General features: G+C 37.6%; 1 protein-coding gene across 38 annotated transcripts in view; it reads right to left on the reverse strand.

Moving 5' to 3' along the window:
- Positions 1 to 22401, reverse strand: part of TENM3 (teneurin transmembrane protein 3) — a 1240854-nt gene that overhangs the window by 245887 nt on the left and 972566 nt on the right. For 23 of the 38 annotated variants that reach the window (XM_083755180.1, XM_083755191.1, XM_083755170.1 and 20 more), the window contains one exon: positions 7251 to 7343. The exons of the other annotated variants lie outside the window; for them this stretch is intronic. In XM_083755180.1, coding sequence (XP_083611306.1) covers positions 7251 to 7343 — 93 coding nt within the window. The remainder of the gene's footprint in view (positions 1 to 7250; positions 7344 to 22401) is intronic. 38 annotated transcript variants of the gene reach the window in all.

Consider the following 22401-nt stretch of genomic DNA (forward strand, 5'->3'; position numbering starts at 1 on the left):
CAGAACTGCCTCATCACCTACCTTCATGAATCACTGCATTGCACCAGGCCTCAGTGCCAAAAAATAACATAGAATACAACATTGCTGAGTGATCTTATAGCCTCAACAATAATCAGATCTGTACTGTTCCTCTCACCACCTGTTAGTAAGACTGCACAAGAATACTCAGTTTCCTTATTTGCAGAATGCGTTTTTGAGTGGGTCCCCTTCATTTACATTTATTTTTCTTCCTTTCTCAGAATTTTCAACATCTCTTTCATTGTGAGATGCATCCTTCATGGATTCATTCGTCTCCAGTTTGCTCTTCAAGGAGCTTGACAGGTATAATAAGACAGGACTTTTAAAAGCCAAGAGAAGAACACTGCAGACTAGGGACATGAAAATGGTCCATCACACTGAGTGCTGCTTTAAAGGTCTGATTCTTTAAAGGTCTGGTTCTAATTATCAGCAGAACATTAAATAGAGCAGAGAAAACTTGCAGTAGTCTGAGCACTCCAGCATGTCTTACTTCTCTACTCTCTCTAGGCATTGGTCACAGTAAGGGCCTGGTTCTCAAGACACATTTGAATATACAATAACATAACCATAGAAGTGCACTCAGGAAAGCCAACTTTTACAAGGGACCAACATTTCTGTTACAGATAGGTAGCCGTGTTGGTCTGCCATAGTCAAAACAAACAAAAAAAAATTCCTTCCAGTAGCACCTTAAAGACCAACTAAGTTAGTTCTTGGGACGCAGGTGGCGCTGTGGGTTAAAGCCTCAGCACCTAGGACTTGCCGATCGAAAGGTCGGCGGTTCGAATCCCTGCGGCGGGGTGCGCTCCCGCTGCTCGGTCCCAGCGCCTGCCAACCTAGCAGTTCGAAAGCACCTCCGGGTGCAAGTAGATAAATAGCGACCGCTTACCAGCGGGAAGGTAAACGGTGTTTCCGTGTGCGGCTCTGGCTCGCCAGATGCAGCTTTGTCACGCTGGCCACGTGACCCAGAAGTGTCTCCGGACAGCGCTGGCCCCTGGCCTCTTAAGTGAGATGGGCGCACAACCCCAGAGTCTGTCAAGACTGGCCCGTACGGGCAGGGGTACCTTTACCTTTACCTTTAAGTTAGTTCTTGGTATGAGCTTTCGTGTGCATGCACACATGCACACGAAAGCTCATACCAAGAACTAACTTAGTTGATCTTTAAGGTGCTACTGGAAGGAATTTTTTTTGTTTCAACATTTCTGTAATATTCAGCAGAACAAATTGTGTCTTATTCCACATACTACTATATGGAAGAAATTTTCAGTTAGCTAAATTTATCTCATTTAATACTTTGTCACTTATCAAAATAATGTATGTTAAATATGTAAATTGAGGATCATATTTATATGTGAGTAAAAATTCAATTAACATTGATAGATTTGGGTTTTATTTCTATTAATATTAGTTCTTGCGTTATATATTAAAACACCTACTTAGAAGTTGGTTGGCTGTTGTGATTAGCATAGCATCAGTCCCTGTCTTGTCTTGTTTGGCTACTTATCTGTCAAATGGGCTGCATATATCCTGTTCCTTGTCAAGTTTGTGATGCCAGTAGTTCAAATCTCAATGCAAAACTGTACAAGCTGTGGCTGCTGGCAGCCATGATTGCCATCCACTTTGCTAGGTCACAGTTTGATTGTGGGAGTGCTATCGATGCCCAATGCCAACAAAGTTACCCGGGACACTATAAAAATGTTTGGGTTTGCTATGTTATATATTGTTTCCATTGTTATTGTTTTGCCTTCTACTTTATTGCTGGGATTGCATAGGATTGTGACTCCATTATATTAATTTAACAGAAACACGGGATTGGCTGGTAATTAATGTTTACATGTTTATCTCATAAACGTATGAACATATGATAGATGACAGCCCCTATCCCAAGACCAGAATCAAGTCCCAGTGCAGGATCAATTATTATAAATGGCATATCCACATAATGGCACGCAGTCCTCCCTTTTTATTACTGTACGTGTAATAAGAATTTTGCAAGGGAAATGTGTAGGGAACATGTATACAAGGAAAAATGCACACTGAAATAGTAGGCAATACCACTATCGGACTGATGGATCAGTGTAAAAAATAAATGCAATTTGGACCAGAAGGGATGGTACTGAGAGGACAAAAAGGTAGCTTCACAAAACTTGCTGGCAAGAGGTAGAAAGGGAAAGGGAGCAATATTAGAAGATCCCTTGCCCAGAATGGAACATGGTATCAAAAAAGCCCCAGGAACAGCTGAAATAGTTTGTAAGAATGCAGGAACCGTTCTTCTGGATCAGATCAAATACTGTTCTCAAAGTGGCCAACCAGATGCCTTGAGATGCAGAGAAGCAGGACAATACTCTTGTTTCATCAAAGATGATCTACTAAAAAGGGATCACATAAAACAACTCAATTCTAAGTGAAAGTTCCAGCCGTTTGGAGTAACTGTATCTAGGTGGAAGATCCACTTGGACTCTAATTGTAAAAATATATTTTTAACATCTGGTAAGTTATTCGGGTGTGGCTTATAAGCCTGTAACACCAAAAACATATGCCCTCATCTGTACAGCCATATTCGATGTATTGTTGCACCAGGGGTGCATCCACAATATTTTGACTAATTCTAGACCTATGTTCCAGAATTCTTATCATACATACATTTTTCTTACACGGGCATATAATCCCATACATGACATGTGATGATTGGCAAGCTGAAGAACAGTTCAATTTCCAAATGCGTCCAGAGTGAATCCTGAAACTCTAATGTTAAGTGACATGTGGAAGACCCTGCAATGCCAACATTTAGAATGGCCCTGAACTGCATTAGGAGATGTCTCCAGTTGAAGAATATCCAATCTAAGGATTCTTTAATAGTTTTGTCCCTCTTCAGACCAATTAGTGGGGAAAGATTGCATCTGGGGATGTGTTGAATTACGTGCCAATGTTTGTTTATTAACTCCTGTATTGAGTTCAGTATTTTGTTTATTTATATTCCCAGTGCTTTGTATTTTGATGCTTTGAATGTTTGCTGTGCATGGGGAACAGTTCATTGTAGGAAAAGTGTCATAAACACAATAAATCAATCAACTTCCCCCTTCTCTTCCCACCACGCCTTCCCTAAATTTGTTCTGAAGCGTTGGGGGGAACCCCTACTACAGGTTTATGGGGCACATAGGGGAGGAGAGGGGGAGGACATTTTGTTGTGCAAAAATCTGTATTCTATTTTGGATACAAACCTTTGTGGTTAGGATTAGCTTTAAGACAACTACCAGCCCTCCTTCTCAGACTTATGATAGAAATTATGTTTCTGAAAGTCTTCTGAGCTATTCATTTGTGTCCCAATTATCATTATTTTTGTCATTGTCTACATTTGAGTTGAATTCTGAACCTTCAGCACTAATTGGCAGCATTTTAAATGCCAATGTGCTGACTCAAAATATTCAAATGCTCATCAAATCTATTTGCTCCCATGAAATAATGGACTTTTCAAATTTATGGAATTAAACACTTTTAAATTCAGAAATAAAAGGGTGAGCAAGCCACTTTAAACTACCAAATGAAGCATGCTGACCACAAAGGTTTTCAAGCTTGATGGCACTTTTGATTGCCGAGTCGTCTTATCACTCTGACAATGTTGACTCTTGAGCCAATAAAGAAAGTAGGATTTCAAATGTGTAAAGTATATTAGAGATGTTTGGAAATATCTGCAGTTAATATCTTTTAATTCTGATTTAAAGGTATACATAGCAGTCCAGAGCGTCTGCATATGGTGACTCATATCAGCAGAGCGAGTAGCTCTGCATGAATTTATTTCCTCTATGGGACACTAGACCTTGGAGGCAGGGAACCGTTGCAGATCATACTGCCTGGTGTGCTTGAAGGGGATCAGTGCACTGAGGCTAGCTAGTAGTTGCAATACAGTGTTCAGCAAAAACAGCACAGCACATGCAAGTGCATAGATTTACAGAATATGTGAACTGGTGCTCCACATAGTATGTCCTACTGTTAGGTAGTGGTTCCTGCCACAATAAATAAAGTCTTTAAAGATACCACATGAGTCAGTGGTTTATAACAACAGTAAGTTAATTGTTAAACATTAAGACAGAACATTGTACAGTGAGGTATCAAAACTATATTTGTATATTGTGCTGCAACTAATTTATGTAAACTTGAAAAATTGGCACAATAATAAGAAAGAAAAACCATTTATTGTTGACTGAATTCTATTAGGATTAAGACACAAAATGGTGTGAATAATACTTAAATATTTAAGTAATTACTTAAATCTTAGTCTATGAGTATATTATCTTAGCTACAGATATTCCAAAAGCTCATCTACCATTTGGGGATTGTCCTGTAAAAACTCTACCATCAACCTCAAAAATCTAAGCCCATCTCAGTAGATGCTTCTGTTAAATGCTCTGCAGAATGACTGGCCATTAAACCAGTAGTCAATTTGTCCATTAGGTAAACTTCTACAAAAATACAACTAATGTGACGCAAAATGCAAATGTCTGCAGTGCTCAAATTTATAGCTTCAAATATATATTAACAGGCATTGTAAAAGAAGGTGCTTTATGCTTGTTGGTACATTGGTAAACTTTTTCATAATGCCTGCTGTATTTTCAACAGCTGCTTATATGTTCAGTTTGAAGCATGGTTAAAATTAGTCATGTACAGTCTTTTGAGACAGTAGGGAACATGATATTTCTGACCAGCTGCAAAAATTGTAACCTCATAGATGAAAAATGAAAAGAATAAAAGAAAAAGGGCTGTTGCCATATCAGTCTTTCCCCCCTTTATGCTTTTGAATTTCTATTAACCTATTATAGAGCTCTAATGTCAAATAGAGCTGAGCAATGATCCAGCTGTATTAGGGTTGTTTTTAGTTCACTTTAAGTTTCTTAATTCAACAAGATTATTTGTGCATTTAAAATCCAATCATGCAATTATTAATAAATTGTAATTATTCAAATTATAATGGTTTAGAGTAATTTAAATTCCCATTTCTTGATCATGAATGGAACAAAATTAGAAATACTGTTTAAGGTCATATTGTGTTTCAATACTACAGTTAAGTTGTTCATTCTCCCCTCTCCCTTAAGTAATATAAAGAAGCTTGGTGGAAATAGGCTGCTACAAGTTTACTTGGCAGGAAAAACCTTTCTTCAGTTGGAAGCTAATAATTACCCTATTTCCCAAACTTTCTTACTGGAAAAAAGCAGGGCATAAATATTAATACATTTAAGCAGAGGATGGATGACCATCTGTCATGTATGAGCTAATTGAGATTCCTGCATTGCAGGGGGTTGGACTAGATGACCCTCGGGATCCCTTCCAACTCTGCAATTCTATGATTCAGTGGTTGAAACTGAACATTCCTATAGTTTGTTTTGATACAAATGTGGTTTTATAATATAACACCAGTTTTTGTGGATAACTTTCATATTTTCATTCAACATTAGGGAGAATTCAGATTTTTGAAGAAACACTGGAAGGAGGCTATGATAATGAACATGTAATATTTTTTTCAGCTGGGGGCACGGGGCAAAGGAGGCAGGTTGTTATCATTTAAGCCTCGAGGGGTAGCTAACCTTTGGTCCTCCAGGTGTTGCTGAACTACAACTGTGATGAGACCCAGTTGGCATGGCCAGTGGGATGATGGGAGTTGTCATTCAGGAGGGGCACAAATTGGCCACATCTGCCAAACATACAGTGTTTTTTTGCTGTGAGGACTATGTTGATGAACTGACAGAAAATAAGAATTACTGCTAAAAGGAAACTTAAAAAACAAATATAGCATCATAAAATCATTTAGAGACACTCCCTGTGCAGACCAATGTAATGCATTTTTCATTATTATTGTTTATTATCTCATTTTTATTCCACTCTTCATATTAGCACCACAGAGTAGTTTACTAAAAGATATATAAAAATAATAATAACCAAAACTAAAATCAATATAGCAAAATAATGAAAAACTAAAGCAGAAAGAAAATACTTCTAATGGACTGTTCACTAAACCAAATTGTTAACACCCTCACAATGACTCAAAAGCCAAGTGAAAAGGTGTATTTTGCACGTTTTTCCTGTAATTGCATATCCACAAGTATAGAGCACTGGTATGAATGCATAACCTTCCCTTCCTCTGTTTCAAGGCCAAGAAACATACTTTGAGGCAGTGGAAAGCAGGTTCAAGCATTCCCAAGTCTTGGAACCGCATCCTTTCTCTCCAGGTACTAGAATCACAAGTCCCAAAGTCTTTGGCAGGAAGCTGATGCTACGTACATAGTTTCTGCTAAGGAGAAAGCCCCTGAAAAGGGTGAAGAGTAATATGTCCTTAAAACTATATTATTTGCTTGGATAATTCAATCCAAACATCTTGTTTCTCCTAAGATTTATAATTTATGAATTTATTTTGCACTTTTACATTTAGAGCAGCACCTCTGAACTACATTGTCCTCTATATATCCCAGGACAACAGTTCCCATTATTTCTCATTCTCCCACAAGTTTTTGGCTATATGTGCAGTCTTTAAACTGTTTATCATATCCATTCTTAATCCCTTTTTGTCCAGCCTAAACAGACTCTGTTCTTTCAAAGTTGAGATTTGTACTCTGAACTCTATATAGAATCATAGAATTGTAGAGTTTGAAGGAACTCCAAGGGTCATCTAGTCCAAACCCCTGAAATGCAGTAATCATATATGTTTCACTCACCTGTAGCTTCTAAACACTTCTAAACACACACACACACACACACACACACACACACACACACACACTGTGGTAGTCCAGCTGAGAACTAACTAACTAGCACTAGCATTAAATGCAGCAACTTCTTCCAGTACACCATAGCCATGCCCTTCAAGTGTTCATTACTTTTGTCCCTTTAAGGAGGGTAGTTAAGGATATATATGGCAAATTCCATAAGTGTTGTATAACCTAGATATCAAAGTCAAATTATCAGCTTCTGTTCGGTCAATGATGCTATAATTCAAGAATGCTGATCGTGAGATCGAAGTGTAGTTTTGGATTATATCTGGCCCTGTACTTTACAAGACAACTACTATAATTACTTGGCACATGTTCCTCACAAGAGGAATGAATGCAATATGTCATTGTTGCTTAACGGTATGTTTTTGTGCATAAACCCATTTTTCTCCATAAAAATAATTTGAGTTTACTGAGTAAACTTGTGAAGCAAAATTTCTCTGTCATTATTATGTTATTACTTTTACTTTTATTTACTTGTATTTTGGTAGCATTCAGTATCTCCATTCAGGATCAGATCCTCATCATGATATTCAGTGTTCCAACATAGGGTAGGCTGAGCAGCAGTCCCTGTAGAGAAAATCACAACATCAAAGTTGCATTTAGAGGGGCTGAACCTTCTTGGAAACTGAAGGCATTTTAAAAGTACTCGTTCCTCATGGAATCCTGGCAAGAAAGATAAAATTGTAGCTATAATCCCACATCCATTTATTCAATTATATTTACACACCCACACTGACACACTCTTGCAAAATTTAGGCCAACACATTGGATTTTAGTTCAAACAGAATAAAAAAAGCAGTCTGTTACTATGTTTTATATACAACATATTGTTTGTGCCCTTAGTATTAACAAATAAAAAGAGATTTGCCACAATGCAATATGCCTGAGGCAACCTATAAGTTACAGCAGTAAGAGATATTCTAAAACAAATGTACAATATTTTATTTATTGCAAATAATCTCATACATTCCCACACCCTTTAGTCAATGAAGACCATAACTATATTTCAGAAGAAAGGATTAATGATTAACACCATCCCCTTTACAGGCTTAGAATAAGTCCTTGTCCATACTTAATGCAATAATAAAATTCTCTTCAGTTGATTAAAATACGCCCAGTATCTAAATGACAGGGGTGGGAAAACATAGACTCATTACAAATAATGCAGGACTGGTAAAGAATTGCAGAGAGTGAATTCATAAGGGGGAAGAGAGTTGTCAGAGCACCTCCTATCCATCAGACTGCCACTACATTTGTTGAAGCATATACCAGTTCTTCTGGCTTTGCATGGCCTCCATAAGAAGCTGCCTGAGAAAAGGTTGAGTCCTCTTCAGTGCTCTAAAATAGCTAACAAGGCCTGATCAGAGCTCAATATAAGGCAGAGAGTGGAATTCTGATGATCAGCTGATGACACACTGCCCTCTTAGGTACTGGGAACCAGTCCCTGCTCCTCTTCAGTTCCTCATCTGTAGCCACTCTTCCAGCTCCTCCTTCCACTTATCAGCCTCCTCGAGTGCACCCTGGCTCCACTTTCTTCTTACACTTGCCTAAGCTGAATGTCTGGTGAAAGATTCCCACCAGCTTTGAGCACCCTCCCTAAAAGGCTTTCCACAGACTTTTCTGGGAAGCTGGCTAGGTACTGACACTCTTCAGTCAGCATTGTAACTTAATCCCACCATCCCGCTTTGGAATGCTCCAAGTGGCTTCAAAGGTCATGCTCAGAATACGCAAGCTCATTACAATACACTGAAGCTTGAGCTGCAGCAGATACTTGCCCTTAAGGAGAACAGGCATTCAATGAATGGTGGGGTCAAGTGTTAACCCAACACTTTCTTGGATTTCTCTGGATCAAGTTTTAGCCAATAACCTACAGAATGTGCAGTTATTCTTAAGTAGAGGTGAACTGAAACTAACTTGCTTACTTTGGAACCTTGTTTGCAGGCAGCAAAGTTGCACCCCTATTTTAATCAATGCACTAAGGGAGCTAGAGGTTTTCCCCTGACACTGAATAACCCCCCACCCAACCATTCAGTGCTGGAAGATAGGACAGCATCTACACATTGCCTAGGCAACCAGACAACTCTCCTGATCTTCCAGCAAAATAGTAGTGATTATTGTGGCTGTAACAGGCATAGAAGAAACAAATCTGGAAGTAAATTGAGTAGTTTTTTCCAAGGGGATTTCCTACCCCACAAAGACCTAATTCCATTCCCAAATTTTCTGTTGACTGATTATTTTGCTCAGTCCTGGTTTTAAGACTTTAGTGACCTACATAACCTGTAAAGTTTATAAGCAGGTTCAAGGTATGTACAATACCTGTTATAATTGACTCAAACACTTCAGTAAGCAATAGAGTTATCAGTGAAGATAACATTCCAGTGGTTTAAATTTGGAGACATGCTCAGTATTAAGAATCATCTCAACACTTCTAGTTTTCTACGAGCAGCTCTCAGCAAGCAGATTGTGAATTTTTCCATGCATCTTGAGGGTGTTGGATCACTGATTCAGCACATCCAGCACTCACAAACCCCTCCATCTCCAAGTACTTTCAAAATCAGCATTTCCCTTCATTCAGGAAACCCCTTGTCTAGTGATTTACTAACTGGGAAACAGAGGCCTGTGCTGGTGATTGCGTTCTACACATGCAATACTATTTAGCATGAGACAGTGAGAAAAACATACGGCAGAGAGATGGAGCTTAATTTCTAAGATATAAATACTGAGAAACCTGACCAAAGACATGCAGGCTATAGGAAAAATATAATGTTACTAAAACAAATGCTCGTGGTAATTTCTAACCTACAAAAGGCTGTGGTGAGAATAAGTAGCTTTAACCCAGAGACCAACATCTGGCAAGTGTCTCCAGAGAAACAGAATAGAAGTTAAATATAGATCTCCTAGTTCATGGCTTCAGTATGAGTTTAAGATAAAACACAGCCCGACTGTGTGGCTATATTGCTACAAGAGAAATAACTGAATGGTCTCACATAGACAACACCTGACCAAACTCCAGTGTCACTTAGTTTCCCACCTCCAGATGTTCACATTTAGCACCCAGCTCCCAGCTCTTGATAGTCATGCTTAATTTTTACAGCTGTACCAGAGTTATATTTTGATATTATTTCAAACACTCTCTTCTATTGAACAGTAAGTATTTTTATATATTATTTTATATATACATTTTGCAGTAACCATCTTCTCAACTAAGGATATGCACGGTGTGTGTGTTGATTGCACAATGAGCTGGTACCTGCAATGTATTGCTATTATTGCAAATACAGGGTTGTAGCCAAGTAAGTTTTACTCAAAGGAGACCTATTGATATTGATGGGACTAAGTTAGTCGTGTCCATTAATTTCAGTGGGTTGGAATATGACCAGCTGGGTTGGATACAACCCAGAATATTTACTGACATACCGGTAGTTTACATTTATCTGCCTTAAAGTGTTGGGTACTTTCAGCTGTGCTATATTCGGGCTAAGGCAAGCAGGAGGCCCTTACTGTTTAAAGTTTGGTAATAGCAGTGTGCACATTTATTCTAAAATGGTTTTAATACTAGAAAGATTCAACATGAAGCACTGCAGAAAATGAGATAAGAAATGAGCAAAGGTTACATTGGTGGGGGAAGGAAGAGGATGGTGTGGTTTGCTAATGAGTATAGATATGAGAATTCCTTTTATGATATCAGACATAACCTGATTTATCAATCAAAGAAAGGGTTTGGTAGAGTTCCACTCAATTAAGTCATATAGTTTTGCTTTATTGTGTTAGAATATAATAATTATGATATAATCCATGCCTGGATTTTTTGTATTAGGGATTTGCCTAGTTGTTGATTTAATAAAGCTGAAAGGATTGCCTAACCAAATCAGATCTGTGTTAAATCTTTATATACTGACCTCATAGTGGCAAAGTAAACTCAGCACTAGACAGCAGACAAACCCAGACAGGAAGCAGCAATATAAATCAGATTCATATTGGGGAGGGAGGGGAGAGTAAGAATTCACAACACAATAAGGTACACAGTTAGTTACTTTCCTTTTTGTTTTTTTACTTTGAGACCTTCTGCACCAATAAAAACCTTACAATGTTGGCAAAAAACAATCCTCTCTGATGTTGGGTAGTCTAATAACAATCAATGTTTAATTATGTTGAACACCCAACCCCTTTTCTGTATGTAGGTCTTGCTAGCTTTTCTATTGCTTGTCTCCTAGGATAACTTTTTATTGGACAGACAATTCCAAGATACAACAAAACAACACCAAAAACAAGTAGCAAGCAATAGGGCTGAAACTTAAAAAGAAGACAATAAGGCAGCTAAATGTCTGAGCAGTGAATACTACCATAAGCATTAAGGTCTACAGCAGTTAGGAAAATAGATGTCACCTCCAGTGCCTGCTGAAGGAACCTTTGGGGTCTCCACCAACTCTACAATTCTAGGAATCTATGAAGAAAAAGGTGCTTGAGACTGAAGTAAAAGACTGCTAAGACCTGGATGCTACGCGATGGTGATGGAGACCCACTATAGAGGTGAGAGAGCAAAATGCAATTTTAACTAGTCTGGAGAAATCTACAATTTCAGGTATTCTTTATTTTATCACCTTTCCCCCTATGCTTACAAATAGTATTGAATGGTGAGGGAAAGGGAATTAGGGATGATGGGCAGATCTGTCCTGGAACTTGGAAGTGTGTCTGTTGTTCTATTTCATGTGGTGTGACAGCTAAGAGGGCACTCAGACATTCACTCGTATAGGAAATAAATCTTGAATGGTGCTCAGTTTCTTGACTTTTTTGTGGTTGTGGGATCTATTAATCCTTTTTCTATTACACTGGGAACATGTTGTTTATTTAAGGTAAAAGGGCTCCAGTTTTCCAGTTTTACTATGCTGTTAACTTAAACATATACAGAAATATCAGCTCTGTGTGAGACAGCTCATTGGACTAAATGTGCAATAATATAACTCTCTGGCTTTAAACCAAATCTTGGTTTCACACATACACCCTTTTAAGGCATAGTGGGTATCTCTCCATAACAGTTCATTGTGGACACAGTGCTGCTGATGCATGCAAGTTTTGTGCAGTGTCCACATGATGCTAGCCTCATAAAATGATGTTCATTTTATTTTCTCGTTTAAACCAGATTTACCATTTCTGCATAAAATCATTTATTAAAAAACACATGGAAATAGTAAAGCCAGATTAAGTGGGAGAGGGGATGGGACAGGATAGTGTTTTGCAGATGACAATGTCATGCGGATACTGAAAAACTTGCAAACATGAATAGCTGCACCATGTCCACAACGAACTGTCTTGTGAAAGCGCCCAGTGAAAGTGGTTTGAGCCTATTCACAGGACCAGATTCTTCATGGATCTTCCTCTATGCAGTGCAAAAAAATTCTATCCTTCCATGATAATATTTTCCTTTACTGTTGTCAACAAAACATGTGCAGAATATTAAAATCAGTATGCTTCAAAGCAGAATTTCAAATGTTTCCAGAAAACAAGAAAGTCTTATTTCACTGAGAAAAAGTAGGAAGTTTCAGCATTTACAAATTGCCTTCCATGCATAAAAGGCAGGGTCTCAAAGAAGCCCTGGAATAACTGTGAATATAAGTTTATCAGTAATCCATCAGAAGCAACAAAATTCAAAGCTGATAGAGCAGAGAGATAATGTATTCAAAGTCAAGTGGAACAGAAGCCAGAATGTTCTAGCTATAATATTTTCCTCCATCACAACATCATGCTGACCGTCATGGGTCAGTTACACTCTATACAATCATGTGAGTGTTGCTTTGCATTTATATTTCTCAGAAGTCGTATCTTAGGCCTTCAATTCTTTGTTTTTCAACAGCAATAGAACACTTTGCAAGGGATACCAACGTGGCACACAAATTATGCATTCAAAGCTCCATATAAACCTTTCAGAAGTAATTCTACACAACAGCCTGATTTTGCCAGGTGTTGAACATTTCTCTGAATAACAGAATGGCCGGAAAATGCAGCCTGCACCAATGTGCAAGTAAATATACAGTGCCTGACAAAAGTAATCCGAGTGAGAACAGTGAACTATATAAATATTCCGAGCTAGAATTAAAAACATGTATTCTAAAAGGAAAAAAAAACTGATCAAATCTTAAAAAAAAAAGAGTAAACTTTTACTAGCAGCTACTAAAGCCCAGTTTATGGAGTTCAATTCTAAAAATGGCATGTATTAGTATGTTAGATACAGCTGACTAGCTTATAGTAAAGATTCAAGGAACTTATCTGAGAAATTTGGTTATTCTTCTATTCTACATATCCATTTTAGATGATAGCTCACTAATATTAGAAATTTATTTTTTAAAGTTTTATTTGCTATGGAGTCAATATTCTGTTTTAGATATAGAGATGGAGGAGAGAGATAAGCGGGAGAGAAAGTTGTATCACTATAGGTGTGATATCCTATAAATGTGGTCTTTTTGTAAGCAATACTAGAGATACTCTCTTACCAGGAAATACCTGTCTATAGTGTACACTTTCATCACTGTGGGAAGAGAAAAATTAAATGGGGAAAAAACATCTCAGATGCACAGACAAAATATAATGTTGGGGAAATGTGAAGAAGGAAGGATATATAAAATTATGCAGTTGCTGCATGCTTAGCTTCTAAAATGAAAGATTTTCAACAATCTCAACTGTACAGATTTGGATCTTGGCCAATTTTTAAGTTGACACAAGCCACTAGTAACAAGCCTGTATGTAAAACCAAACTGAATGGATGAAAAAAGCAAAAGCTTCCAGCAGTCTACTGTAGCCAAACTGAGCACTCCCATTCCAAATTCTCCCAGACATCATTCGTAATATTATGATGAAAGATTATATGATCCTAGTCATACTTGTTATCTTCTCAGGAATTAAAAACCTATTTACTTTATCAAGGTACATGTTATATGCAGGCAGAAGTCGGCTTCTGTATGCATATCCCTAGCTGGACAGAAAATTGCATACAGAGATGGGTGTTGCATACTGATGCTCTTTCCAGGCCCAAAAGCTAGGGCTGCTAGTAGTCCTTTAAACACAGATTCTGTTGAGTCACTGCTAGGAAAGACAGTAAGGTTAAATCTTTGTCTGCTTTCCTTCTCACACAGTTGACAGTTCAGCTATTTCTTAAAGTGCTACACATGTGCAACTCTGGTGACAGAACATATCCACTGTTGATTCACACTCGTTATGTAATATGCTTAACTCACTTGATTATTACTCAGTTGTAATATGCTTAACTCAGTTGATTATTTGAATTGACTGTAACGGATGAAGAGGGGAGGCCAACAGCAAAAATTTTAAAAATGGATTAATAGACAGTCTCCTCTTTATGTGTATGGCGTCTTCACATACACAGATCAAAGGAAACCAGTGGGTGTCTTTAGAAGTAGGCTAAACAAGCTTTTAGTTGTGCTTGTTTATGCGGATTCAGTTTCTGAGATAGGATGACTGAAGAACCTTTTGAGGTCACTTCGAGCTGTACTGTATATCCAAAAAGGTCCCATCAGAAGACAGAATTCCTTCTGGCAGAAGGATGAAAAATTTGATGATCTCAAGCAGATAAATAAATGTGGATCCTGAGAGATGTCAGTCAAATGGGAAATTAAGCCATTGCATCGTTTCCAATGGAGAAACTTTGGTAAAAGTCTGCCAGATCAGAACAGTTAGGCTGGATTGGGTCATGTGGAAAGGCCTGAGGTAAAAAAAAAAGTTTCCAGATCAAGATAGTTCTCAGCAATCCAGTGCTGTTCTGCATCTTACCACTACCACACAACTACCTTGCTTCTTCATTTCCTTTGCCTCACCTCGTTTTATTTCATCTCTTTTACACCAACCTAGTTTTGTGTCTTTCCCAAGACCTAATCCTCTGATTTGACGATTTCTATGGCTTCACTGGGAAGAATTTCACATCCAACCGATGCACGTAGAAAACAAGTCTAGGACTGAGGCTATACAACCCTAAACAAGTCCTCACACATCCATAAGGCCTGCATCAAATTTTGTAAATTCCAGCTAAACTTCAAACGTAGTCTATTAAATAGAGCATTTTACACTCTTTAAAAAAACCTCTATTGAAATTAGTAGGAATCTTCACTAATATTAATTTTCTTTGATATGCAAAATGTGGCTAGCCTATTTAATAACACACAATATGGTGCTGCTAAACTGTGTTAGTACCCAATATGGTGCCATTACAACTCTGTTAGTTAATCATTTCTGCACCTTTATCTAGGTGAACAAAAGCCATGCTGCTGAATCTGCACAGCTTCTTATTAGGAATTGGATTCTCATGTGACAGTATTATTGTTCCAAAAGTTCATGTTCTGTTATTATTTTATTTTGTACTTGTTAGATTAGTATTATCAATTTGTGATAATGTAAAACAGCCATATTTTCCCTTTTGGAAAATCTCCAAAATTATTTAAATAATACCAGGAGCACACACTTGAAGATCAGTCACAATTTTTTTTTTTAAAAAAACACCAGATTAAAGAAATTCAATAATGTTTTCTCAATCAACAAGGCAAGATGCAAACTCTGTGTATGTGTCTGCGTGTTTAAGCTGTTTATATCCAGAAATGGTGGAACAGAGAAAAGAAAATACTTTATTCTGGTTATAGCTGCACATGTGATCTGCCTTCTGTAAAATAGATGGCAACTACACTTTCATTAAATTAGAACAAGATGACAAATATAAAATTTGCTAGCATGCACAGCAGACAAGCATTAAACATTATGGAAGGTTTCTACAGTACAAAAATGGATTTGAGCACTAGGGAAGAAAATATATTGAAAGTACTTTCTAATGAGTTTCATTCATTTCTCCTTCCCACGCAGTGGGACTTATAATGGCAGTACATTTGATATCTGATTGTGAATCTGGGGAAGCACGTACTTCACAAATGTATTAACTTGAAAATATTGGTAAAAAGCAGACGAAGAGCCATGGAGTTTGAATTTACAGTGGCAACTAGTACAATGGGTGACCAATGACACCACACAATGTCCATTTAATGCACTGCATTAAACACACACACACACACATGTGAACTACATGGTCTATATTGAAACCAAAAAGAATAAGAAATCAGTTTGAAAGACAAAGGAAGCTTGCAATTGCTAACAGAAAATGCTGGTGATAGCTATCCATATAGAATCATAGAATTGAAAGGGACCATGAGGATCATGTAGTGCAACCTCTTGCAATCTTTTACTCAACAGGAGCTTGAACCCATGACTCTGAGATTAAGTGTCTCTGGCTCAACTGACTGAGTTGTCATGATTTTAAGAATGGACACTCCCAGCAAAATCTAAAGACAATAACTTCCCTAGAAGGAAATTAGTTAATTCACAGAACAAATGAGATTATTGTCATCCAAATTATTACAGTCTGATAACAGGGTTATTTGAGAAGTTGAAGCATTATTCTGCTGACTCCACATCAAAATATTTTCTGTTATCAAAATAGACATCTATAAACTGTCTCTGTTGGACAGGAAATCAAATTAGGTAATAATAAATCAATCAAATGAAGCTAGGAACTAGATAATTCCATGTATTATGAAAAATAAAACCAATAAATGTTATTTAAAATAAACTGAGCTCTATTAGATAAAACTGAAGAAGGCGTTTCTGCAGTATGATGTAAGTCAGGTTCATTAAGTCATTCTGTAGAGCATCTATTGGGAGATGGCTGCCCAGATATTTTTGCTTCCATCATTGACTATGTAGAAAAACTTTGTGAAATTTACCCAGAATCCTGTAACGTTCCTGAAAGGACTCACAAATTGATTAATTTTTGATAGTGCATTTTAGAAAAGGTCCCACTCACAATCCCATTTCTAAAAAGCTCGGTGCATCCATTCGTTTTAGAAGTCTCGTATCAGGGATAAATCAATGTGATAAGAATTGCTTGGTAATATTGTTGTGGGATTAATCTTACAGAACAGATCATCAGCACGATTACCTTTGGCATTCTGTGTGCACAGAGTTCCATTCTAAGCATGAAAAGCCTTCTAATGCCAACATAGGAGAGCTATATATTGAATGATCTGCCACCATTCAATATTTAATCCTGCAATTGAAACCACTAAAGGGATACAACAAAGTAACAAGATGAATGAATTGTGACCTCCAACTTGCAAAATGACATCCTGAACAATTTATCTTTTGGGCATGTAGTGCATCCCATGGCTAATATTTCTATCACTTCTCCCGAGTTTAGGATTTGTAGATTTGATCAATGCTACATTAGCAAAGTACCTGAGGTGACAGACTGGGAATCCATTGCTTATGCTTGAACAATACGCTAGGTCAATTTGGAATATCTGGGGTCTGAAACAAAGGCCTATTAATGAAAAATCAATTTTATTTCAAAAACTGCATTCCTAAGCATCTCTTGCAAGGTGACTAGAAATAAAGTGTTTGTGAGTTGTGAAAAAAGCAATAAGGAACTAGGAAGCAGGTGTTTTTAAGTTTAGAAAGCATTGTGCTTTTTAATATTCTGGTTACTTGCCTCTGTATGGAAAATTATTAGTCCATACATAAAACATCTGTACAAAGGTTGTGATAAATCCCAAAGAGTGATAATACTTGGGGGAGGAATCTAATTGGTGCCTGTGATCAAATTTCAGTGGGTGTCTCCACTAAAAGAAGAGAAAGGATTGATTTTTGCTGATTCAAATTCCCCACTGCAGTCTCCCATGCTATCTTGCACTCAGTCCCCAACTCTCCAAAGGAGGGGGATGCAGGAAGCAAGGGGAAATGGATCAAGAGTCCTGCCCAGGACACCATTATAGTCCACTCTTAGATAAAGCACTCTGCCCTTTACACTGATTATACTATCCAGGTAAATATTTAGATTCTCTTTGCTCCCCTTCACCAGCCATGATGGGGCACAAATTCAGTTTCCAAGTGTGGCTAACACAGTTCTTAATGGGTTACACCAACTGGAATTGAATCCACACAAATAGAAGACTACCCTGAAACTTTGTGATCAAGCAAGCATTCCTTTTTTTTTTTATAAAGATATTTATTAGGGTTTTTTTATAAAAAATACAAAAATAATAAACAACGTTCCTTTTGTCTTAACAAATTTTCAAACCTTTTTGGACTTCCTCACGTTTCCCGTTCACACTTACATTGTCAATACATTTTTCCAAGCAAATTATCATGTAATTTATAGTCGCTCTTTTAAATGATAAATAACAATTCTTCAGCAATTTTTGTTTTCTAAAATCTCACTTATCTTCCAATTCAAATCCAGATTAGTGATGACCAATTTTTTGTAATCAAGCACCCTTCTTAACATTCCACCAAATTACAATATTTTTGTAAATAAATCTTAAATTTCCTCCAATCTTCTTCAATCTTTTCTTCTCCCAAGTCTCGGATTCTGCCGGTCATTTCCGCCAGTTGCATATAGTCCATCAGCTGCATCTGCCATTCTTCCAGTGTGGGTAAATCTTGAGTTTTCCAGTTCTTAGCGATGAGTATCCTTGCTGCCGTTGTAGCATACATAAAGAATGTTCGGTCCTTCTTTAACACCTTCTGGCCGACTATACCCAGGAGGAATACTTTTTTCAGCTCGTTATATATCATTTCCCAGAAGGCCTTCACTTTCGGGCAAGTCCACCAGAGGTGAAAGAATGTTCCTTCATTTTCCTTACATTTCCAACATTTATTTTCGGACAAGTGGTATATTTTAGCAAGTTTAACAGGGGTCATGTACCATCTATATATCATTTTCATTACATTTTCCTTCAGAGCATTACATGCAGTGAAGTTCAGCCCAGTGGTCCACAACCTTTCCCAGTCTTCAAACATAATATTATACCCAATGTCCTGTGCCCATCTTATCATAGCAGATTTAACCATTTCATCTTGTGTGTTCCATTTCAACAGCAAGTTATACATTCTTGATAATATCTTACTCTTTGGTTCTAACAGTTCTGTCTCTAACTTCGATTTTTCCACCTGGAATCCTAACTTTTTGTCATTTTTAAAAACTTCTTTAATCTGAGCATAATGTAACCAGTCTAGCACTTTACCCTTCATTTTCTCCAAACTCTGCAATTTCCAATTGTCACCATCTTTTTCTAATATTTCCCAATACTTTGGCCAATTGGCATCCATATTGAGTCTCTTCCGGGCCTTAGCCTCCAGAGGTGAAAGCCACCTTGGGGTTTTGTTTTCCAACAAGTCTTTGTATTTTGTCCAGACATTAAATACAGCTTTCCTGACAATATGGTTCTTAAAGGCCTTATTGGTCTTAACTTTGTCATACCATAGATATGCATGCCAACCAAATGCATTGTTAAAACCTTCCAGATCCAACACATCCGTGTCTTCAAGAAGTAGCCAGTCCTTGAGCCAGCAGAAAGCTGCTGCTTCATAGTACAACTTTAAGTCCGGCAGGGCAAAGCCACCTCTTTCTTTCGCATCAGTTAGTATCTTAAACTTAATTCTAGGCTTTTTGCCCTGCCAGACAAATTTAGAAATATCTCTCTGCCACTTCCTGAAGCACTCCGTCTTATCCACAATTTGTAATGTTTGAAACAAAAACAACATCTTTGGCAATACATTCATCTTAATAGCGGCAATTCGGCCTAGCAAAGAAAGTTTCAATTTTGTCCAACAGTCCAAGTCTCTCTTAATTTCAGACCAGCATTTTTCATAATTATCCTTAAATAGACTCAGATTTTTTGCTGTTATGTTTACCCCTAGGTACTTAACTTTTTTCACCAATGTTAGTTCTGTTTCTTTCTGAAACCGTTCTGACTCTATGTCTGTCAAGTTTTTCCCTAATACTTTAGTTTTCTGTTTATTTAATTTAAATCCCGCCACCCGACCAAAGTCTTGAATCAATTCCAAAACTCTTTTTGTACTAGATTCTGGCTCCTGTAGGGTCAAAACTAGGTCATCTGCAAAAGCTTTAAGTTTATATTGTTTCGCTCCGACCTGAATCCCTTGCACCAACCGGTCCCCTCTGATAAGATTCAGGAGCACCTCCAGGACTGTAATAAACAACAGCGGGGAAATTGGGCAGCCTTGTCGTGTTCCTTTTTCAATTTTAAACCCTTCCGTAACCACATTGTTGACTATCAGTTTTGCCTTTTGTTCTGAGTATATCGCATCAATCCCGTTTTCAAAACCCCTCCCCACTCCCATTTCTTTTAAATTTCCCTTCATAAATTTCCAAGAGATATTGTCAAAGGCCTTCTCCGCATCTATAAAAACTAACACTGCTTTGGTATTAATTTCTGTTTGCAACAGCTCCAAAATGTCAATAATATTCCTTGTATTAGCAAACATGTGTCTGCCTGGGAGAAAGCCTGCTTGGTCCTTGTGTATTACTTCACTTAAAACTCTTTTAAGTCTGTTTGCCAAAACTTCAGCAAATATTTTGTAATCCACATTTAGAAGGGAGATGGGACGGTAGTTCTTAAGCTGTGTCTTTTCAGTTTCTGATTTTGGTATCAATGTGATAAAGGCTTCTTTCCACGATTCCGGCGCCTTCTTCCCCTCCATAATCTCATTGCTGACCTCCATCAGTGGTTGTATCAGATAGTCATTTAATGTCTTATAATACTTGGAGGTCAAACCATCTGGCCCTGGAGATTTGCCCAGTTTCATGTTCTGAATGGCAAGTTCAATCTCTTGTCAAGTTATTTTGCTATTCAAGAGTGTTCTATTTTCCTGTGACAGTTTTTTGAGCCCATTTTTTTCCAAGAATTGTTTAATTTCCATCTCATTTTGCGGCCCTTGAGTGTATAGTTTTTTGAAATATTTCTGGAAACACTTTCTAATTTCCACGGGGTTCTGGATATTTCTTCCTTCAATTTCCAAATTTGTTACTGTATTCAACTTTTGCCTCTTTTTCAACTGCCAAGCCAGCAGTTTCCCACATTTGTTTGCCGATTCAAACGTTTTTTGTCTCATCAACTTAATCTTCCATTCAATTTCCTGATTTATCAATTTAGAATATTGTGCCTGGTGGAGTTTAATTTCTCTCAAGATCGTCTGCGATTTTGGATTTGCTCTTAACTTCTTCTCTAGTTCTTTGATTTTCTCCAAAATCCTGTCTTTCTTTTCATTCTGTGTTCTTTTCTTTATAGAATTCTGTTGTATCAAGAACCCTCTCATGACCGCTTTACTTGCATCCCAGATTGTTCTTTTTTCCACCGTCGTATTCAAATTTATTTCAAAGTAGTCCTTTATAACTTTTTGGGCCTTCTTAATGATCTCTTGATCTCTGAACAAGTTGTCATTCATCTTCCATCTAAAGGAACCGGTTGGTACTAGTATCATGTCCATTTTCAAAGCATTATGGTCGGAGCAGGTCTTTGGGCAGATTTCCACTTTTCTCACCTTAGGTGCCAGACCTCTAGAAATCCATATTTGGTCGATTCTTGTCCATGTCAGCTGGGCTTCAGAAAAGAATGTTCCTTCTTTTCCCAAGGGGTTCTTTGTTCTCCATATATCAATCCAGTCCATATTATCTGTCATTTCAAAAAAGGTCTTTGGTAGTCTGCCGTCTTTGGTAACATTTTGTCTTTGTGACTTATCCATATTGGTCGATACGATCCCATTCATATCTCCCATCATAATGATGTTATCAAAGTCCAGATATTCCAACATAATCCCTTGCAACTTCTTGTAAAATTCTGATTTCCCTTCATTTGGAGCATAGATTCCTAATATCAACATTTTCTCTCCTTGATGCTGTATTTCAATTGCCAAAATTCTTCCATGATCGTCTTTAAATAAAAATTTAGGTGAAAGGCTCTCTTTTGCATATATCACCACTCCTCTCTTCTTAACTTTGTCCGAAGATATAAATTCCTGGCCAAGCCTTTTATTTATTAATACTTTTCTGTGGAGCCTAGTCACATGTGTTTCTTGTAAACAGATAATGTCCAATTGTTCCTTCTTTAATATGTGAAAGATTTTCCTCCTTTTTTCCGGGCTGTTGCAGCCATTAATATTCCAGCTCAAAAGTTGCAGGGACATCCTGGATAAATCTGGTTATTTTCCTTGGGATGGTGTTTGGTTCTGTGGGTCTTTAAAGTCCACAGGTGTAGGTACCTCTGGTGGTTCGGGCCCTGGGGGTAGTTCAAGTCCTTTATGAAGGTCTTCTCCGTGGGCAATCAGAAATTTATCTCTATCTTCCAAAGTTCTAATTTTAATCTTCCTTCCTCTGAAGGTAAAGGACAAGCCTTGTGGAAAATCCCACCTAAAGATGATTGAGTTGCCTCTCAACAATTTTACAAGCTCCAAATATTCAGATCTAAGATCCAACAGCTGTTTAGGAATGTCCTTGTAAATTTCAGTTCTTCTGTCCAAAATGTCCAGAGACTTCCCGTAGTGAAGGCCTAAAATCTTGTCCCTCTCCTCCTTTGATCTCAATGTTATCAAACAGTCTCTGGGCTTCTCTTTCTTTATAAGTCTTCCAAGTCTAAAAGCTGACACAATTTTAAAGTCTTTTTCCTCTAAATTCCAAAACTTGGAAAATTCTCTGGTCAGGAACTCAGCTAGGTTGCCTTCTTCCACTTCTGGTATTGCCCTTATCCTTAAGTTGGTCTCCCTATTCCGAAGTTCAATC

Source organism: Podarcis gaigeae (assembly GCF_964106915.1).
Source record: "Podarcis gaigeae genome assembly, chromosome: 9".
Lineage (NCBI taxonomy): Eukaryota > Metazoa > Chordata > Lepidosauria > Squamata > Lacertidae > Podarcis > Podarcis gaigeae.